This window comes from Chinchilla lanigera, unplaced genomic scaffold (assembly GCF_000276665.1).
Source record: "Chinchilla lanigera isolate Chin_1 unplaced genomic scaffold, ChiLan1.0 scaffold00008, whole genome shotgun sequence".
Lineage (NCBI taxonomy): Eukaryota > Metazoa > Chordata > Mammalia > Rodentia > Chinchillidae > Chinchilla > Chinchilla lanigera.
This window is the reverse complement of record NW_004955409.1, coordinates 37058324-37081010: the sequence shown is the minus strand read 5'-3', so window position 1 is coordinate 37081010 and position 22687 is coordinate 37058324. Positions and strand designations below refer to the sequence as shown.

General features: G+C 40.0%; 2 protein-coding genes across 2 annotated transcripts in view; one reads left to right on the top strand and one right to left on the bottom strand.

The window, feature by feature from the left end:
• The window catches only part of Rnf212b (ring finger protein 212B), a gene marked incomplete in the record, with an annotated part of 53429 nt that overhangs the window by 14169 nt on the left and 16573 nt on the right, over window positions 1–22687 (top strand). Inside the window, 7 exon segments of the mRNA XM_013510437.1 lie at window positions 15403–15518; window positions 16137–16197; window positions 17887–17915; window positions 19578–19624; window positions 19970–20012; window positions 20167–20227; window positions 20733–20781. Of these exon segments, the coding sequence (XP_013365891.1) occupies window positions 15403–15518; window positions 16137–16197; window positions 17887–17915; window positions 19578–19624; window positions 19970–20012; window positions 20167–20227; window positions 20733–20781 (406 nt within the window).
• On the bottom strand, window positions 9329–10588 carry LOC106147744 (60S ribosomal protein L21-like). The gene has a single exon (XM_013510440.1). The coding sequence runs from the start codon at window positions 10205–10207 to the stop codon at window positions 9632–9634; it is 576 nt and encodes a 191-aa protein (XP_013365894.1). The 5' UTR covers window positions 10208–10588; the 3' UTR covers window positions 9329–9631.

Below are 22687 nucleotides of genomic sequence, written 5' to 3'. Positions count from 1 at the left end.
TTATTTTTTTACGGTACCGGGAATCAAACTCACAACCTGGCACTTGCCAGGCAGGCGCTGTGCCACTGAGCTAAATCCCCAGCCCCAAATAGCCACCAGTATTGTTTTCAAAGGAAAATATGAACTGCCTCATCTACTTTTTTTTTTTCAGGTACTGGGAGTCGAACTCATGACCTCGCCCTTGCCAGGCAGGTGCTGTGCTGCTGAGCTAAATCCCCAGTCCCCCTCATCTACTTTTTAAATGTTTTATTAAGATAAACTTTACGGGGCTGGGGATTTAGCTCAACGGCAAAAGCGCCTGCCTGGCAAGCGCAAGGTCGTGAGTTCGGTTCCCAGTACCGGAGAAAAACCAAAAAAAAAAAAAAAGATAAACTTTACATACCATAGAATTTACCCTTTTGAAGTATGCAGTTCAGTGGTATTTAATAAATTCACAGAATTTTGCAATCACTACTACCCAATTTTGAAACATTTTTTTATTTGTTGAGGATGAGGTTTGTCTTTTTTTGTTTTTGTTTTTCTTTTTCCTTGGATCTTTTTGAGACAAGGTTTCACTATGCAGTTCAGGCTGGCTTTGAACTCACTTTGTAGTCCAGGCTGGCCTCGAACTCCAAGTGATCCTCCTGCCTCAGCCTTCTGAGTGCTGGGATTACAGGTGTGTGCCACCATGTCCAGCCTTTGGAACATTTTTATCACCCCAAAAAGAAACGTTATACTTATTAGCAAGCATTTCCCAAATCTTGCCCATCCTCCATAACCCTAGGCAATCACTAATTTACTTTCCATTCCTATAGATTTGCCTATTCAGGGCATTTCATAAATATGGAATTACACAATTTGTAGCTTTTGTGACTGGCTACATTTTCCAAGCATAATGTCTGAGTAGTTCACACTGGCCTTGAACTCCCAAAGATCCTCCTGCCTCAACCTTCTGGGTGCTGGGATTACAGGAACGTGCCAGTATGTCCAGCTTTTTTTTTAAACAGGTTCTCATTTGTAGTCCATGCTAGCCTTGAATTCACTAGTAAGCCTAGGCTAGCTCTGAACTCGTGATCCTCTTACCTCAACCTCCTGGGTGCTAGAAATACAGTTGTACACCAACACACCTGGCTAATTTGCTAGTTTTTGTATGGGCGTATATTTTCATTTTTCTTGGATAAATACATAGGTTTGAAACCACTGGGTCAAATGATATGTCTATGTTTAACTTCTTTTTTTTCTTTTCCTTGCAAGAGATTGAGCCCAGGGCTTCATGCATGCTTAGACAGGGATTGTACTTCTAAGCTACATACCCAACCCCTTTTTGTTGTTGTTTTGTTTTGCGATGGAGTCTATGTTCCCCCAGGTGGTCTTGAACCACCATGCCTGGCTAATGTTTAGCATTTTGAGGAACTGCCATATTGTTCATCCAAGTAGTTGGGCCCATTTCATACTCTTACTAGCTGTTTCAGTCTGTTTATGCTGCTGTAATAAAATAGCTTCTACTGGGTACTTTACAAACAACAGAAGTACATTGATCACAGTTCTCAGTCCTGGTAAGTCCAAGACCAAGGCATCAGCAGATTTAATGCATGGTTGAGGGTTGTTTACGTGTAGGATGGTAACCTCCTGTATTTTCATGTGACAGAAAGGGCCAACATGATCCCTCAAACCTCTTTTATGAGGCTCCAATCTAGTTCTAATCACCTCCTAGGCCCTCTATGTTAATACTGTGGTATCAAGGGTTAGGTGTTAACATTTGAATTTTGGGGCACATCTGCATTCAGACAGTAGCAGGCCATAAATATTTTAGGCTTTGCTGGCCATGCAGTCTCTGCCACTATGAGTGAATTCTGCTGTTGTAGCTTGAAAACAGCCACAGACAATGTATAAACATATGAGTATGGTTATTTTCTAGTAAAACTTTATTTAGAAAACAGACAGCTAGCCATAGTCACTAGTTTTCTGAACTGTCATCTATTTTGGTTTTTTCAAAAAGGACTTTGAAACCGTGTTTATGCCACAGTATACATAAATAATTATCATGTATACTGTTGAAATAAAATCTGATCAGTAATAGGCCAGAGCTTCTTTAATAGTAATTGAATTAAAAATTTGAACAACTGCAGGGCTGGGGGTACAGATCAGTGGTACTGTATTTGCCTTGCATATGCAAAGCCCTAATTTCTATCCACAGAATCCCCCCTAAAAGTGCTTTTAAAGAAAAATATTTTTGAGCCAGGTGTGGTGACACATGCCTGTAATCCCAGCACTTGGGAGGCTGAGGCAGGAGGATCGTTGGGAATTTGAGGCCAGCCTGGGCTACAAAGTGAGTTCAAGACTGACTGCATAGCGAGATCCTGTCTTTTTTTGTTGTTGTTGTTTGTTTGTTTGTTTGTTTTGGTTTTTTTTTCTGGTACCGGGAATCGAACTCATGACCTCACGCTTGCCAGGCAGGTGCTGTGCCGCTGAGCTAAATCCCCAGCCCCTGCAAGACCCTGTTTCAAAAAGACAAAAAAACAAATAAATAAATTAATTTTAAAAAATTAAATTTTAGATTATTTTAGCTAAAAATAATTAATGTGTTGATATTTAGGATATTTTTATATTTAGGACTTTTGAAACAGTATACAGCTAGTTGAATTCTTTATCACAACTGAGTGGCATTGAGGAATCTTAGGCCAGTGTGAGAGGTAGTATTTCTTGGATCACAAACTGTGCAGCCCAAAACACAACTCCCTACCTGGTGGGCTGCTATGGCTGTTATTTAGATGGGGTACATCTGGTAAAATTCTTCAGATTGCTTTCAGTAGAAAGCATTTTTAGGACTCTGTTTTGCTCAATTCTATTCTCTCTGTGCTACCACAGTAGTCTTATTTAAATTACAAATCTGTCTTAGCTTTATGTCACTGTGACAAAATACCTGAGATAAACAACTTGAAGTGGAAAGACTTATTTTGGCTCAAAGTATTAGAGGATTCTGCATGATCAGCTGGCTCCATTGCTTTGATTCCTGTGGCAAGGCAAAAACATCATGATAGAGCAAAACTGCTCCCCTCATGGGACCAGGAAGCAGAGAGACAGGGGAAGAGCAGAGAGGAAGGGGCAGGGGCAAGATACAGTCACCAAGGTCATCCCTCCACAGTCCCCTTCAACCAGGCCCCATCTTCTAAATTTCTATCAATAATGCTACCAGGTTTTAATCTCATCAACAGATTAGTCCATTGATGGAGTTAGAGCCTTTGTGAGCCAGTAACCTTCCAAAAGCACCACTGAACACAGGAGACTCAGGAGGAGGATTTTTAGATCTAAACCTAAATTTCAGACTTCTAGAATACCACCTAGTTTCCTTAGTGATCTGGTTCCTCCTAACTTCTCCTATCTCAGCCATAACCTTTCCTCCTTACATCTCATATATCAGCACAAGTTATGATGTGTGTTATTTGTTATCTAATCTGTTAGGCAGGGCCAGGGATATAGCTCAGTCGCACAAGTGCCTGTCTAATGTGTTAGGCAGATGTGGTTCATAGCAGTTCTCCCCCCGCCCCACTTTAGTTTTTTGAGACAGGGTCTTGCTATGTTGTTTATGCTGGTTTTGAACTCACTATGTAGCCCAGGCTGGCCTTGAGCTTGTCTTCCTCCTGTCTTAGCCTCCTCAGTGCTGGGATTGCAGGTGTGTACCACCATGCCTGGGCTGTTGTTCTTTTATAGACCATATAGTTTTATACCTTGATGCCCAGAATGCTGACTTACACTAAAAACTGAATTAATAGTTATCTCTTAATCATAACTAATATATTTTGTACATACTGCATATCACATTGTACATACCTGCATATTTTATTCATTGGTTCACTGCATTTTATTCATTGGTTCACATGTCAGAATACCTCTTCTACTATGATACAATGAGTTACTAAAGGACAAGAACCTGTGCTGTTCATCTTAGCACCTAGAATTACTGCACCTGAAATAAAGTATTCAGTAGAGGTTAGATGAAAGGATAAATAATCTTTGCACTATATATTAACTCTCTGACCCTGCATGAGGTGTTTCCTGATACCAGCTAGTTCTCTGACACCAACTAGGTGTCCAGTAATTCAATAAATTTTTTTAAAAATGAGAACATCACTTTTGCTAACAGTTTCAGGCCACAATGGATAGTTTCACAGAAAACAATCTCAGGACAGTGGAGTGTATATAAGATGGCAAGGGCCAGGAATATAGTTCAGTGGCACAATGCCTGCCTGGCAAGCACAAGGTCCTGAGTTCAATTCCCAGTACCAAAAAAAAAAAAAAAAAAGATGGCAGAAGATAGATTAACACTGTACTCACCCTCATCTTCCCTTTTAGCACCTCAGCTCCACAATACTGGTATCACTTGCTAGCCACAAATAGGGTACCCAGGCTATCCATATTTCAGCCTGGGTAACTACAAATTCAGAAGTCCACCATCCTCTCCCTCTCCTCACCCCAAACTTTGCTAATTTACTAGAAGGACTCACTGAATTCAGAAAGATACATTATGTATTACTTGCCAACTATAAAAGATACAACCCAGGCATAGTCATATGGAAGTGATATGTAGGGCAGGGGCACAGAGCTCCCATACCCTCTTTAGGCATACCATTCTTTCCATCACTTCAATATGTTCAACCTGAAAGCTCTCCAAAATTCCTTCTTTAGGGGATTTTATGAAGGTTCTGTTACTTAGATGTGATTGATTAAATAATTGACCTTTACTGATGGAACCAGTCTTTGGTCCTTCTTTTTTCCCTAGATGAATGGAGAAAAAAAAAGGATTAGAGTTGAAAGTTCTGGTTCCTCTAATTAGTTGGTTCCTCTGGCAACCTGCTCCCATCCTGAAATTTTCTAAGAACCCACCAAGAGTCACCTCATTAATACAAATCCAGGTGTGGGTTAAAGGGAGGGAGGTTGTTATGAATAACAGAAAATTTATCTGTTGCTCAGGAAATGACAAAGGTGTTAGGAGCTTTGTTAGTCAGCTTTCCCGTGCTATGATAAAATACCTGATAAAATCAACTTAAAGGAAGAAAGGTTTATTTTGGCTCATGGTTTCAGAGGTTTCAGTCCATGGTTGGCTGGATCTTTTGTTTTGGGCCTGTGGCAAGGCAGAAACATCACAGTAGGGAGCACACAGTAAAGAAAAGCTGCTCACTCCATGGTGGCCAGGAAGCAGGAAAAGAAGGATTGGGCAGGGTCCTAATATACCCTTGAAGGACCTGCCCCTAATAACCTACATTTCTTACACTATACTAGCCCGTCTCCTAAAGTTTCACCAAATCCTAGTAGTGCCACAGGCTGGTGGCCAAACCTTCAACACATGAGCTTTTGAGAGAAAGTTTAGGTCCAAACCATGACATTCTTCCCTGGGCTCTGAAAGGCTCATGTCCATCCCATAATGCAAAGTACATGTAATCCATGTCCATGAATCCCAAAGTCTTAACAGTTCCAGCCTTGCTCAAAAGTTCAAGTCCAAAGTCTTTGAGACTCAAGGCAAACTCTTAGCTGTGAGCTCTTGTAATAATCAAAAAGAAAGTTATATACTTCTAAGATACAGTGTTATAGGGTAAATTTTCCCATTCCAAAAGGAGGAATAAGGACATAGGGATGGAGAGATTGGACCAAAGCAAGACCAAAATGGAGCAGGACATACATTAGATCTTGTAGCTCCATATCTGGCATCCAGGGAACAATATAGTGGGATCTGGGCCACCAAGGGCTTGGGTTCCTCTACCCCTGTGTCTTTGGTGTCAGCAGCTCACATGGTCACTTTCTTGGGATAATTCGGCTCATTGCCTGCTGTTCCCTTTAGCAGCGGTTGCATATTTTTGGCATCTGTAATTTCCCAAAGTGTCCATGGCAGCTATGGTTTCACTGTCACAGCTTCGTGTATTGCTGTCTGAGTTTGCTTGCAAGGATTCTGATTCTACCTAGACTTTCCTCTGATATCATGATGGAGGCCTTCATGACACCACAACTCTTGCTTTCTGCATGCTTGTAGAACCAGCATCTTATGGATGAGGCCAAGATCTTGCACTAGTTTGAGCAGTAGATAGGCCCATCTGGACATAGCTTCTGTGGCCTTACTGGGCAGCTGAACATAGGTAAATGTTCTGCCTTTTTTTTTTTTTTTACCAGGAATCAAACTCAGGACCTTGCATTTAGCAGCCAGGCGCTGTGTCACTGAACTATATCCCTGGCCCTAACGTAGGTAAATGAATCCCAGTGAAGCAATATCCCAGGTGATCCTGTAAAACAGGTTGCCTTAGGACTCTGGAACAAGTCATGAATCTTCAGTGGGTAGAGTCTTACTGGTTTATGAGATGCCCTCAGACATCCTTCCTATTATTCTGGCACAAAGTACATGGCTTATTTTCATTTATTTATTTTTTCAGTATTTGAGATTAAACACAAGGCCTTTGCACTGAGCTACATCCCCAGCCTTTTATATTTTGAGATAGGGTCTTGGTAAGTTGCTCAGGTTAGGCTCATACTTGGAATTCTCCTGCCTCTGCCTCCCAGATTGCTAAGATTATAGGTGCACACCACCATGCCCAGCTTTGGCTTCTTTTTAATATTAATCTCTTTAGCATGTATATCTTCCTTAGATGGAACTTTTTTTTTGAGACAGGGACTCAGAATGTATTCCAGGCTATCCTTGAACTCATTACGTAGCCTAGGCTGGCCTTGAACTTGCAGTAGTCCCTCTGCCTTATCCTCCCGAGTGCTGGGATTACAGCTGAGCACTACCACACCTGGTCTTAGGTGGAACTTCAAATGTACTCCTTTTCTGGCTGAAAGGCAAGTTTTTCAAATATTTCCACTCTGCTTTTTGCTCCTTATTCTCATTATGTACAATATCTAGCTAAAAGAAGCTAATAATACCCATGCTGCTTCCTGAGTGCTAGGCAATCTTAAATTTTGTGCCACCAGATTAATAGTCCATCACTTTAAAATCACAGTTTCCCTCAAAGTCGTGGGGCATTGACAAAATGTAGACAAGTTATCTACTAGAATGTACGATGATTAGCTTCCAGTCTAATTTTCAACCAAGTCTTCATTTCCATCTAAAACCATTTCATGATCACAGCTTTCACTGTCTTTATTTCTTTCTGCATTCTGGTCTTCAGAGCTCTGCCAGAATTGCCCATTAAGATCTGCTGACAACAGCTTTTAAGTTTTCTGTAGGTGCCGGGTGTGGTGGCACACACCTGTAATCCCAGCACTTGGGAGGCTGAGGCAGGAGGATCGTTGTGAGTTTGAGACCATCCTGGCTACAAAGTGAGCTCCAGGCCAGCCTGAACTGCATAGTGAGACCCTGTCTCAAAAAGACAAAAAAAAAAAAAAAAAAAAAAAGTTTTCTCTAGGTTTCTTTTTCTTTTGTCTTTTTGAGACAGGGTCTTGCTACGCAGTTCAGGCTGGTCTTGAGCTCACTTTGTAGCCCAGGCTTGTCTCAAATTTATTTTTTTTTCTTTTTTTGGTACTAGGAATTGAACTCATGACCTCAGGCTTGCCAGGCAAGCGCTTATGCTGCTGAGCTACATCCCCAGCCCTGGTTTCAAATTTAAAATGATCCTGCTGCCTCAGCCTCCTCAATGCTGGGATTAAAGCCGTGTGTCACTATGCCCAGCTTCTCTAGGTAATTTCTATAAACTTTTTCAAATTCTTCCCTCAAACCAATTCCAAGGACTTCTGAATTACAGTACCAGGTATAGTCACAGCAATGACACCACTTCTCAGGACCACTTTTCTGTTACCAGCTTTCCATACTTTGACAAAATACCTGAGATAAACAACTTATAAGGAGAAAGAGTTTATTTTGTCACATAATTTTCGAGGAATTTGGTTGGCTGGCTGTGTTACTTTAGGCTTGTAGCAAGGAAGACTATCATGGTGGAAAGCATCTAGCAGAGCAAAGTCACTTGCCTCATGGCACTGACAAAGTAGGGATACATAGGAGCAGGTCAGGGTCCCAGTAACTCCTTCAAGGGCAAGTCCTGGTGACCTTGCTCACTTCCACTTCGCTCTGCTTCCTAATGGCGCCACCATCTCCCAATAGCACCATCAGCATACGGTTTTTGGGATATTTGAAGATCCAAACCATAACAGGAACCTGGGCTAGGAATCCAGGAGAAAGACCAGATATATTTCTCATACCACATCTTATTTAAAAAATACCTTAAGATCAATTTTAAAACAGTTTTAAAACTTTTGAGCTGAGCATGGTGGTGCACACTTGTAAATCCCAGCACATCTGGGCAACTTAGCAAGATTCTGTCTCCAAATAAAAAATTTTTTGCTCTTTTTTTGTTCGTTTGTTTTTTGAGACAGGGTCTCACTTTGCAGTTCAGGCTGGACTTGAGCTCACTTTGTAGCCCAGGCTGGTCTCGAACTCACAATGATCCTCCTGCCTCAGCTTCCTGAAGGCTGGCATTACAGGCATGCACCACCATAAAAAAAAATTTTTTTTTTTGGTACCAGGAATCAAACTTAGGACTTTGCACTTGCCAGGCAGGCATTGTGCCGCCGAGCTATATCCCTGGCCCAAAAACTTTTTTAAAGGGTTTGGGGATATAGCTCATTGCAAAGACCTGAGTTCAGTCCCTAGTACTGCAAACAAAACAAAACACAAATAAATAAAAAACATGCTCTCCCCTACACAAGTCATTTATGTCATAGACAATTTTAATCATCTAAAAATAGAGAAAAATTTTAAAAATAATAAAAACAAAATAATAATTTTCCATTTATTCACAATCGTACTTCAACAATTATCAGCTGATGTCCAATTTTTAGCATTCACATTTCCGCAGTTATCCCATAATTGTTTTAAAAGTTTGTTTGTGGGGCTGGGGATTTAGCTCAGGGGCAAAAGCGCCTGCCTGGCAAGCTCAAGGTCGTGAGTTCGGTTCCCGGTACCAGAGAAACCACCCCCCCCCAAAAAAAATGAACAAATAAAAGTTTGTTTGAATTAGGTTTCAATGAAGTATGTGTGTATGGGCATTCACTTGGTGGTTGTTCTGTTAAATTTTGTTTAATGGTACAAGGGACTGAACTCTGGTCCATAGATAGATAGATAGATAGGTAGATATATATATTTTTTTGGTACTGGGAATCAAACTCAGGACCTTGTGCTTGCCAGACAGGTACTGTGCTGCTAAGCTATATGCTCCCTTCATATTTTATTTTTAAAATTTTGAGACAGTCTTGCTAAGTTGCCCAGGCTGGCCTTGAATTTGCAATTCTCTTGCCTCAGCTTCCTAAATAGGTGGGATTACAGGTCTGTGTAACACTCTCAACTTTTTTTTCTCTGTTTTGTCTCATTTCTTTTTATTATTATTATTATTTTAGGTGCTTTAAAATTTATCTAAGTGAAATAGACTTCCATTTATTTTGCTATGTCTTTTCTCCATGGTGATTTACAGGATCTTCAAGCCAATATAAATATTTCATAAATATGTGGTCATCTGGGTGTACAGCTACACAATACCTCAGCAATATCTTTCTGTAAGAAAAACACTGAAGAGTAAAGACCTGACACAATTAACTAGGTAGGATGAAAATCTGCTCCAAATATTTGTTTGTGAGGTAAAGGCACCAAGCACTTGTTCAATTAAGAAAACCAATCTTACAACACAGGATGATTTTTTATGTTTGAGTAGGGCCTGGAATACCTAGCAGCAATTAGGTGCTGAATGGCAGAGTTCCATCCCCAGCCTGCGCCATGAACTAACTCATAGGGAATAGGTTCCAGCAACTCAGGCTCCTTCCCATTGGTTCTCACAAAGTGTGCTTCTCTGGACGGGGCAGGCTGGCTCTTCAGTTGAACCCAGGTACTTTTCTCTTTGGCTTCCTTTTTTTTCTGATCATTTTCCTTGGCACCTTTCAGGAAGCTATCTTGACTCTTTGAGTGTTTAATATGCTCAATACGCACATTAATCCTCTTAGCACGTATCTTGCCCTTAACTTGCTTGTTTACAACAATGTCAACAGCATGCTGGGTAACATTGCAGACTCTTCCTGTTTTGCCATGGTAACATTTGTGTGGCATTCCTTTTTGCACAATACCTGTTCCCTTGATGTCTACAATATCACCCTTTCTGTAGATTCCCATATATATGGCCAAAGGAACAACCCTATGTTTTCTAAAAGGCCTAGAGAACATATGCCAGGTTCCCCTCCTCTTTGCCTTTGTGTTTGTCATTTTGGCAAATAACTGGAAGATTGCAGTTCTAGCCAAAGGGAAGGTTTTATTATTATTTGTTCAAGAAAATAGTCTTTTGTCCTATAGAATTGTTCTTGGTATAGATTTTGTTCATTGATCCATGGAGTCATCCAATATGCTAGAAGTACTCTTTATTTCCTATAAATCAGTAGGTAGATTTAGGCTTAATCACCATCATTTAGCTTAGGCTTAATCACCATCATTTAGCTTATGGAGAGATACCTCGGTACCATTTTATAGCATTTATGAGAAGTACATCATGATCTGTCATTTATGTAATGTGCCATTGATGAACTTTGCAGAGATACATTAATTCATTAGAAATTGTGAGGGCTGGGGATTTAGCTCAGCAGCACAGCACCTGCCTGGCAAGCGCAAGGTCGTGAGTTCGATTCTCGGTACTGGAAAAAAACAAAAAACAAACAAGCAAAAAAAAACCACCAAAAAAAGAAATTGTGAAATACTGCTACCCTGTCATTCCTTTCTCAACTTTTTAGTTGGACCACTTCTAAAGAAAAAAAATTTCCTTCTCTTAGCTGAATAATTACTCTGAGATATAGTTTAAAAATACTAAGACTTACAGCTACTATGCAGTGAAGGAGTCAGTTTTACAAGAGATAAAGCCAACTAATATGTTCTGAATATCAAAGGGAGACTCTGAGCTTACCATTAACTTTAAAATAAATTTCTAGAACTTTTTTTTTTTTGTCTTTTTGAGACAGGGTCTCACTATGCAGTTCAGGTTGGCCTTAAGCTCACTTTGTAGCACACGCTGGTCTTGAACTTGCCATAATCCTCTTGCCTCAGCCTCCTGAGTGCTGGGATTACAGGCATGCACCACCATGCCTGACCTAATTTCTAAAATTTAGCAACACCTTTATAAATATTCAACTTATCAAAACTGCATGGGAAAATAAGTTCTCAAAAAACCCTTGAAAACAAGAATTTAAAAAGCCATTCTTCAGTACAAAAAAGACAGTCAAGCTAATATTCATTTCCAAAGCATGTACTCCTTTACAAACGGACTGCTTTTCTTTTTGATAACTCAGGTTAAACCAAAATAAGTTATGTCTCATAATGAACCTTCTGAGCTTCCACTTTGCTTCCATTACTGTGTCTTTCAGTATCTGCTGTAGTTTAGATCTTGAGTGGTCCCCAAAGCCTCGTGTGTCAAGGGCTAGATCACCATCCTGTGACACTACTGGAAAATGATGAAAACTTTAAGAGGTGGGCCTCGTAGGAGGAAGTTAGATCACTGAGGTGTGCCCTTGCCAGTGATGCTGGAGCCCTGGCCCCTTTCTCTCTCTGCCTTCCTGCTGTCATGAAGGGAGCACATTCTCTACCACTTTATCCCACATGATATTCTGCCTTGTCACAGGCCAAAGGCATCAGGGCCTACTGATTGTGGGCTGAAACCCCTGAAACTGGGAGCCAAAGTAAACTGTTCTATCAAGAGCAGCTGAGCTAGTAATCGTGCACGTTTGTGGAGCCAAAAGCACAGACAGCCCAAGGAATGCCTTGAGGGCATGGAGCACCCCAGGTGAACAGGTGTTCCAGCTCCAAGAACACAGGGGTGTAAGAGGTGAGCTAATTAAGTAAAGGGGTGTCATATGACAAGTGTATAAATAAACGCATTGTGGTGGTTGAACAGTTCCTTTCCTTCCATCCAGAGAGAGGGCTCCACCTGACCTCAGCTTTCTGTCTCTTTAATTTCTCCATCCTCTCACTGTCCTTCTCCCCAGGAACTTTGAGAGCTGCGCTGGACGCAGTATATTGTGCCTGAACATGGGACAGGGGTAAGAAGAAATGGTGAGGGGACGCTTCTCATTGTGCACCCAAAAGGGGGAGAAGTGTATTGATAGTGTCAATATTAATCACAGAGGTGTACTGATATTGATATCATCAGGTATAAAACTTGGGGCAAAGAGAGATACCAGCTCACTAGGCCTAAGGAGAAAAATGGGCTCTTGGGAAACAAAAAGGAGAGAGGTATATTGATTTTATCAAGAGTTAAACATGGCGTAAACAGATTTTCAAGAACCACAAATGTATATGGAACTGTTTGTTGTATTCTTTTTCTTTTTCTTTTTTTTTTTTTGAGATAGGGTCTCACTATGCAGTTCAGGCTGGCCTTGAGCTCACTTTGTAGCCCAGGCTGGTCTTGAACTCACAACAATCCTCCTGCCTCAGCCTCCCATGTATTCTTGATTTCTGTGTTTATTTTACTTTTGTGGATTTGCATCAAGGAGTGTTTTAATGGTCATACTTCTGTTACAACAAGCACAAAGGATACGGCTGAAAGTCTTACTTTAAGACTGAGTCCTAGAGCAGAAAAAAGATGGAAGAACAGTAGTCCCCCAATAGAGCTTAAACCCTCTGACTTCCTTCAGTTAGAAAGGGAAGGAGTGGTGTTGGGCAAAAAGGATCCTTCCTCGTTGGAGGAGTGGTTTGTGGCAAATTCTATTTTACATTGCCTGATGAAAATTTAACTGAGCCACAAGCAGAGATTTCCACTGTTTGGCTTGGAGAAGTTTTGTTGCACTGCAGGGTGAAAATTCTTTTTTCTCAGGGAGTGGAGCTGTTTTCTCTCTCTCCCTTGCAATTGGTGTTAAAGGAAGCCAGATGGGCAGGGAGTCTGTGGAGGGTTTTCAACATATCTACCCTGTCACTGAACTTTGAGCCACCAGTAAACCAGAACAAATTATGTGTCTTCATGCAGCTGTAACGTTTAAGACCCTAAAGAAATTAAAATAAGCTGCCACTACCTGTGGTCCCATGGCCCCTTTTACCCTAGGTTTATTTATTTATTTTTATTTTTTGGTACTGGGAATCAAACTCAAGACCTTGTACTTGCCAAACAAGTGCTTATGCCACTGCACTGTATCCCTGGCCCCTTACCCTAGGTTTAATAGAGCTCCTAGGGCAAGAGAGTATGACTCAAATGACTGGAAAGGAATAGCTAAAGCATGTTTAAGTCTGGGGAATTATATGTTGTGGAAAGGAAATTTTTTTGAATTTTGAATTTTTGTGTGTGTGGATCAGGCTGTATGCAGTGCTACTCATAGCATAGCCATTACAAAAGACATGTTAACCTGAGACATGTTAACCTGTGCCTTTGCTGCTACAAATAATCAACTTATTTTTGAATTGCCAGTGTATGAGCAGATTAAGATACCTGCCACAGGGCTTGGAGGGAGCTTCCTTCAAAGGGTGAGATGTCCCCTTGATTTGACTTCCATTCATCAGGGTCCTGATGAACCTTTTCAAGATTTTGTGGTACTCTTGTTACAGGCTGGTGGGAGAATTATAAGCTATACAGACGCTAGCAAGGTAATAGTTCAACAGTTGGCCTTTGAAAATGCAAATAAATGTGTAAGGAGGCTTTGAAAACCCACCAAAAATGACTTACACGGGCTGAGATGATTAGGATTTGGGTGGACAATGGTACATTGCACACTGCACACTGCAAATACTCTTCCTCCTGAAAATTTATTATTCTAGGTACTTTGTCACAGCAACAGAAAGCTAACAGATAGTATCTTTCAGTGTTTTTTCCCTTAGTCTGTCTCGCCTTTTACTGGACCTAATTGAGAACTAAAGTTTAAAAATATTCTCTTCAGTAAATAAAATAGAAATTATGTTTCATGTGTTAAATAAAATTTATAGGAAGCCATTAGTTTGGACTGAGCTTCTACATTAGTCCCACTTACCCACAGTAGATTTCTTCTTGCTGAAGTTCTTCACCATCAAGCCCAAACTGTCTTACCTCACCTTCTAAGAAGTCAGGAGAGATATAATAGCCAAATCTCTGAACAGGCCAGTTTTTATTAGTAAAGTAAGTTGATTATTTGTAGCAGCAAAGGCACAGATTAACATGTCTCAGGTTAATGTGTCTTTATCCTTAACTTTTACAAGGAAATTTCTTTTGAAATTATTATTCTGTTTTGTTCTCTGTGTTTGCTTTGTTCTGCCCTTTTGCTTAGGCCTAGGCAAAAGGGCCTCCCATTGTGTAGTCTGGCTCCCTAGGGTTCCACAGTAGGGTCTGTTCTCTGTGTGTATAAGAGGCTTGCAAATTTCAAAGAGAAATGTAACTTGTCTATAGGAAGGCGTGGGTTTTCTTGGCGCTAGCCTGACGACTTAATTTCATCACAGACTGATCCCAAGGGTACGATTAGAATGTTAGGGATACTGTGTCTTGGCTGTCTATTGTATCTACTCATAGTGTCTGTTGCTCCCCAAGACTTCTCCCATAATTTTAAGTAACTCCTAGAATTCTGAGTGACTTTTTTCTGCTGCTTCTCTGGCCAAATTTTCTGAACTAGACATGCCTTACTTTTATAAAACAAGTAAACAATATCTTTATCTATTCATGGTGGAATATGCCTGAAATCCCAGCTACTCAGGAAGCTGAGTAGGAGGATTGACAGTTTGAAGCCAACCTGGACAACCTAGAAAGACCCTGTCTCAAAATAAAAGTAAAAAAGGCTGAGGATATTTATGAAGAGAGTACTAAGGTCTAGAGAAGGACCCTGGACAGAAGCTTATAGTTGGAGCAAGGAAGAAGCAGATGAGACATAATACTGCTGTGTATTCAAAAGCAGAGGTTGACAAAGCTAAAACATGATCTGAATATTAACTTTTGATCTGATTCAGCAATCCCATGCTAAGTACTATACCTCAGTGCAGGAAATTGTAAAATGACACAAAAGATACAATTATGTGTGAATGTCCAGAAATAAAATACCGGAATAGGTACTTCTATGTGTCTTCACCTTTCAGTGCAGGAGTGTGAACCACTTACAAGTGCCTGTACACACATCTTAGGGAAAGTAAATTTGGCACCAGTGCTCTGTAGTAGCAAAGACTGGAAGCTGAGTCTAAGCTAATTGTAAACAAGTTAGAACCAATTCTGAGAGGATAAAATATTACATTTTTAAAGGACCATTTTATGTTACAATGTTACCATTAACAAATTAGAAAGTCAGTGTTCTGGAACTGAAAGCCCTTTCCCTAGTGCTGAGCTGTGTATTTTTGGAGAGTTATGAATTAATCCAAATGTTCCAGACGTTAAAGAGCAGTAGTAAAGTACGAATTGAACGATTTCCCTTTGTTGCCAAAAGTGAGGGGAAAGGAGTCATGGGAATGCATGTCGAAGGCCTGTTTTTTCCTAGTAGGTGTGGAGTTTCCAGAAGAAGCAAACAAATCTCCTCATTGCCTTTTATAAGCACAGAATTACAAAGTTAGAAGCTGCCATTCAGGAGGCACAGCAAACAGTGGCCAACCAGGACAAGTAAGTAACAAGTAAAATCCACGGATAGCTTTACCCCCTCTTTCAGAGACATTACAGTCCTTATTTCCTTGTGTTTGCAAAGATCGAAAATTTTCCCATGTATGTTATGTTTATTTTGAGAAAAGCAGGTACAGAATTTTTGGCTGGTCTCTGTTTTGTATTTTTCTTCCTTCTGTCTGGGCCCTTCTTACGGTATAGCTTCCTTTAACTTCCCTGTATCAAAGACCACTTCTTCAGTCTTTCATTACACTGATAAAAATGAGATATAACATTTAAAATGTTATCTCTGGGAGGGTGTATTTTGGAAATCTTAAACTAAGAGATGAAGTCCTTGATGGAAATTTTTAGACATTAGCTGGCTGATTAAGAGAGGAAATGGAAGTCCATGTAGACTCCCCTGAAATCATCCAAGGGACTGCTTGTTTTGTTGACTTGATTGTTCTTACCGTCAACATCCTGCCATTGTCCCTCAGAATCACCAGATCTCAGGTAGCAATACTCGGTATCTATAAGTGTCTTTCACTAAGCACTAACTAGATGTTGATAATAGTAATGATGATGATGATAATACTTTTTATCCCACTGACTTGGAGTTTATTGCTTCCATCTTTTGCCTAGAGAGCTGTCAGTCTTGAGAAAAGAAAATGAAGAAATGAAGAAACTTATAGCCTTCCTAAAGGTGAATGAAATAAGTTTTCTTTACTATTGTATTTTTTCTTCCTTTTTTTTCATGTCTAGCTAACTGTATAAAATAATACTTCCTAGCCCATTCCGTATCATAGCACACATGGAGACTGATAATATTTGTACTGAAGCCTGTACTGTAGTTAGTAGATGAGGCCACAGAAAATCTGGGAGGGCTGAAAGGATTGACCAATATTTAGGACACTTGTAACCAATCCTTGAATATTAGTGAAAAATGACATACCAGTTAGAAAGTCTGTGTGTGTGTGTGTGTGTGTGTGTGTGTGTGTGTGTGTGTGTGTGTGTGTTTCTGCCTCTGTCTCTCTGTTTTTGTCTGTCTGTTTCTGTGTCTGTCCATCTTGTTTTCCTCTCATATTTCTGGGGATTGAACCCAAGGCCTTACACTGAGCTGTATTCCCAGCCCTTTTAAATTTTTTTGTTTTTATTTTGTTACAAGGTCTTGGCAAGTCCCTAAATTGCCCAGGCTCCCAGAATATTGCGATTACAGTGTATGAAACCACACCCAGACAGGCAACTCTCTTATAGACAAAACATGTTACAGTTTTAAAAATTCCTCTTCGGGGCTGGGGATTTAGCTCAGTGGCAAAAGCGCCTGCCTGGCAAGCGCAAGGTCGTGAGTTCGGTTCCTGGTACCGGAGAAAAACCAAAAAATAAAAAAATAAAAAAAAATAAAAAAATAAAAATTCCTCTTCAAGAAGTCCAAAAAGGAGCCGGGCATGGTGACGCACACCTGTAATCCTGGCACTTGGGAGGCTGAGGCAGGAGGATCACTGTGCATTCAAGACCAGCCTGGGCTACAAAGTGAGCTCAAGGCCAGCCTGAACTGCATAGCAAGACCCTGTCTCAAAACAAAAACAAAAACAAAAAAAAGAAGTCCAAAAAGTCAGGCATGATGCCTTATGCCTATAATCCCAGCACTCTGGAGGCTGAAGCGGAAGGATGGCAAGTTCACAGCTAGTGTGAGCCTTATAGTGAGATCTTGGCTTACAAAAAAGAAGAAACCAAAACAACAAAAAGAAGATGTCTACGGTGCCTTGGGACTCTTCTTCTCACACATACTCTATTTCCTAGACATTTCTTTCATCCTAAGACTGTTCTGTGTATTTATAATTGTCCTATTGATCCCATTCCTATAACTGTTCTAGCACAGTGTAATCAGTCCCCAGAGACTTCATATTTCTCTAAATCAGGCGTGGTGGCACATGCCTGTAATCCCAGACACTTGGGAGGTTCAAGTGGGAGGAATGCAAATTCAAGGCCAACCTGGGCAACCTCAGCGAGACCCTGTCTCAAAAAGAAATAAAAGAAGGGCTGGGGGTGTATCTCAGTGGTAGAATACTTCTCTAATGTGCATGAGGCTCTGGATTCAATCCCTAGTATTCAAAAATAATAATTTACAGGATTTCCAATGTGCTCTTATGAAGAGGAACAAAATTTTATTCCCTCAAAGCTAACAATTTCCTAAGGAAATATTGCTGCTTTATTTTCTCCTGCCAGGAATCGTAGCAACCACTAGTAGGGGACACTGCAGCTGAGTTATCCTAGCCACTAGACCACCAGGAAAAGGTTACCGCTGAGTTACCTAACAAGTAAGATGGGGGTCCTTTGGTTAGGACCTTTGATCTGCAGCTCCCTTCACCGCCATTTTTTTTTTTACCTACAGGAATCTCCAAGTCGGTACCAAGGAAGCAGGTCAGTTTTATCAGTGACTGTACCAGCCCCCAACCTTGGCAATTTCTGGGCTTTTTAAATTTTTAAAAATTGACACCTCCTGGGGATTTAGGTCAGCGGCCCAGTGCCTACCTGGCAAGCGCAAGGTCGTGAGTTCAATTCCTGGTACTGGAAAAATAAATAAATTAATTAATTTTAAAAAAAAATTGATACCTAACAATTATACATCTCTATTGGGCCTAGTGTGGTAATTTGATACCTGTACACAATGTATACCGATCAGATCAAGGAAAGTAGCAGTTACCAGTCCTTAAACATTTATAATTTCTTTGCATTGGGAAGCTTTGAACCTGTTCTTTCTGGACTCCTGGCTGTGTGGGGTCCATGATGGGGAAAGTGGTTGATAAATTTATCTTTTACTTCTTGGATAAAGAGTTACTTACTGATTTAGAGATATAGCCCAGTGGTACAGTGCTTGCCTGGTGTGTGTGAGGCTCTGGGTGTATATGTGCACGCTCACACGCACGCGTGCACGCGCACACACACACATTACTAAAGAGTGCTGATATGACATGTTAATTGTAAGTGCTTGCCTTTGTATATTGTTGTAAAACCCTACTCATCCTTCCAAATTCAATTCACATCATTTTCTTTAGAAAGACTACATACGTAGTGTTAGATATTCTGTTCACTCATTCATTCAATAACTCTTCAGTGCCTACTGTTTATCAGGAAGTATGTTACATGCTGCATGTATAGCACCAGCTCTTTCAAATTGGTGCTGTGTCCTACCAGCTGTGAAATACTTGTACTATCAGCCCTGCATTGGTGGATTAAAAAACATGACATCTCTGCACTCACATAAGTTACTGCCTCATATTCTTTACTATTTCTATACTTCTGATACATCCACTATTAAACAGTATTGTGGTTTTCTTTGTGGTTCTGGAGGTTGAACCCAGAGCCTCATACATACTAGGTAAGTGTTCTACTACTGAACTATATATCCAGCCTCTGATTATTTTTTGTCCTTCTTACTAGCCTGTGAGCCTCTCTAAGAGAAGAACATTATTCTAGTTATCTTTGTAATCTTAGGACATAGGTGATATAGATACTATGTAAGTATTGGTTGAGTAATAAATTAGAGATGAAGGGATGTATGGCTGGATGGACAGATGTAAAGTTGGGAGTAGTTAGTAAGGCACTATGGGAAGGAAGAAAGGAAATATATTAAAAGTTCAGTTATGACTCTGGCAGACTGAGGTGGAAAGATCACAAGTTTGAGCCTAGCCTGGGCAACTTTAGTAATTTAATGAGACACTGTCTTAAAAAATAAAAAAGAGTTGGGGGTGGGTGCAGCTCAATGTCAAGAGCCTGAGTTCAGTCCCCAGTACTGAAACAAAATAAAACACCAATATGGACAGGCCAGAAGTGGAGATTTCACTTATGGAGCTGTAGAGTAAAAGTGCCCCCCGTATGGACGCTTTGCTTTCATGTGATACATGAGGGAAAGCAACCTGTGCTAGTGTTTCTATGAACAGTGATCTCTCGATCCCATAAAGTGGCACTTAAATTCTGCGTAGTGAGGTTAGAACTGCCTCCCTTTCTTTCTTGCTTGCTTTCTTTCTTTCTTTCTCTCTCTCACTATTTATTTATTTATTTATTTATTTATTTATTTATTAGGCTGACTACACCTCGACCAGTGGGCATTACTTCTCCATCACAGTCAGGTAAGTAGTTTTTCCCCAAGTATGAGTTGAATAAATATTCTTTCCCCATATGAAAAGATTTTTTTTCCTCAGAGACCATGTGATTCCTCTAATCTTATGTATGATATGAAAAACATTATATAACCAGATTACCACTCACAACAGATTGACTAGCTGAGGCAGAGATGCCATTGGTGGCAACTTTTTAAAAATGATTTTTGTTGGTACATTTTAGGTATGTATAATGACCACATTCATCATAGAGAATTTGTACCTGTGTAATGTAACTTGTTTCTTTTTTTCCCCATTCCCCTACCCTCCCTTCAACCTGGTGGCAACTTTTCATCCTGCACTTTTGTTTTTTAGTTACGCCGCGACCCAGTTGCCAGCATAGCAGCCAGGTGGTCAGGTGAGTAAAAAGCCTATAAGCAAAATGTAAACAACTGGCAAAAGGTGGAAGGTGAAAGGAATATTTAGATGTGGCTCAGATTGGGACTGAGGAGAGTAAGTCTGTGTCTGAGTTTTAACACCAGTTTTTGTTTGTTTGTTCTCACCTTTTACAGCCGGTCCTCCTCTGTGGAATCAATCCCTTATAGAGTGCCTGGTTTTGGTACTGTGGGACAAGTAAGTAATATTCACCTTCTCTTTCTAGACTGAGGTTTCTCATGCTTAATGGAAGCAAAAAAATTAAGACTAGAATCTTAAAATATTGGTTTTTGGCATAAATTATTTGATGCTGTGCAGCCCCTGTTTTGGTTTGACAGTGGAGACCAGATGTTAGAACCGAACCCAGAATACTGAGGGGAGGAAGGAGTAAAAGTGTTGAAGGGCTAATAAATGGTGTTCATCGTGTTCGTCTTCTTTGGTGTTCTGGGACAGGGCTGGCTCTGTGGTTCAGGCTGGCCTTGATCTCTTCAGCCTTCTGAGGGCTGGGATTACAGGCGTGCACCACCACTCCCAGCTTCATCGTTTTCATTTTGGAAATAGTAAAGTATAGATTCTTCTTAGGCTAGTATGCCCACACCTGGAGAACAATATATGCTGAAAGTGTAGATATAAAGAAATAGCAAGGAATAGGGAAGTTAGAGAACAGGATATATTTACTAATGTGTACTATTTTTTCCATCAGGAAGGCAGAGTCCTGCAGGGAAGGAGCACTCCCAGAGACTCTAGCATTGGTGAGAGGGGGGAAAAAGGTGTCAGAAGTCCACATAATCTGTACAAAGACCAGCAGATTTCTGATTTTCTGTGTATTGTACCACTTTATTTTTCCAGACATTGATTCCAGGTACACAGACATATATTAAAAGTTCAAATAATATTTTTGTTATTAAACTGACAAAAGGAAAACAAGAAGTTGAACAACAGAAAGCCGAACAGGGGGAAAAAAAAAACCACCAAATGTTATATCACTAATACCAAATTAAAAAAAAAAAAAAAGCCAAAGGAAACCGCTGGTCAAAAATTTGAGGATTTCTAAGATTGACAAATTTTTAAAATTGCCACAAGATGGCAGTATAAGTTAGGTCTAAAAGGAACATTTCTCTATACATATATGTGCATGTGCATGTATCTGTATTTTTTTCCAGTACTGGGGATTGAATGCAGAGCCTTTTTACTGAGCTATATCCCAGTCTTTTTTATTTTTTCTTTTGAGACAGAATCTCACTAAATTGCTAAGGCAGGACTCAAATTTGTAATCCTCTTGCCTCAGCCTCCCCTACTGCTAGGATTACAAGCATGTTTTAAAAATGAAAATATTTCAGTGAAGAAATATCTTGGTCCCAACCACTTAATTTCTTGTTTATATCCCTTTAGAAACATCTACACTCTTTTTTATTCTCATCTTTTTGAGACATGGTCTTGCTATGCAGTTCAGGCTGGCCCTGAACTCACTATGTAGCCCAGGCTGGTCTCAAACTCACAATAATCCTGCTGCCACAGCCTCCGGAGTGCTGGGATTACAGGAGTATGACACCACACTTGGCTTTATATCCCTTTATTTTTTTTTTTAAACATTTGTTTTTCATGGTCATTTTGACTTTGGAGGAGAGCTCAGAGTTTCTGGTGCCAGATTCAGTGAATGAAGATACGCTGTAATGATTTTGTTTCACAGAAATTGCCATCCTATCTTTTTTTTTTTTAAAATTTCTGGTCTTTTTGAGACAGGGTCTCACTATTGCAGCTCAGGCTGGTCTTGAATTCACTTTGTAGCCCAGGCTGGCCTCAAACTTGCAATGATCCCCCTGCCTCAGCCTCCTGAGTGCTGGGATACAAGGCCTGGATTTATATCCCTTTAGAACTGTAATTGTTGTTACTATTTTCAAGGGCATTAGCCAGTCCCTAGAGAATACTTATCATCAGAGAAGTCTTTTGTTTTCTTGGTTTTTTTGGGTTTTATGTGATACTGGAGAATACCTATCAGAAAATGTTTTGTTGTTGTTTTGTTTTTTGTGGTTCTGGGGATTGAACCCAGGGCCTTTACACTGGACTATATCCTTGGTCTCTTTTTACTTTATTTTATTTTATTTTGAATGTGACCAATTTTTATACATTAAGCCAAAATATAAGCATGGAACAAAATCAAAGATAGGTAATGGGAAGTAGGGAGATAGAGATTTTTCAAATGGGAAAGGAATCAAAAGTTGGAGAGAGAGAGAGGAGGGAAACAGGAGGAAAGAGACATGAAATATCCCTAGTATATGAGGTATGCTCCTCTCCTTTTTACCCTTTTTCTTATTTTAAGAGAATGTGTTAAAGAGTTGAATCATTTCCCTGAATGCCTTTAAAATGACCTGGGATAAGATTTGTTTTTTAGTGGAAAGATGGTAGAGTATTCTAATGAGTATAGTATAGTTTAGTTTTCCAATCTATTTTGAACTAATATCATTATTTTTATTTGTTTTTGTTTTGTTTTGTCTTTGTTTTTCTTCTTGTTTGTTTGTTTTTTGTTGTACCAGGGATCAAACTCATGACCTTGCGCTTGCCAGGCAGGCACTTAAGCCACTGAGCTGTATCCCCAGCCCTTATTTATTTATTTATTTATTTTTATTTATTTTTATTTTAAAGAGTAAAAGAAGGATA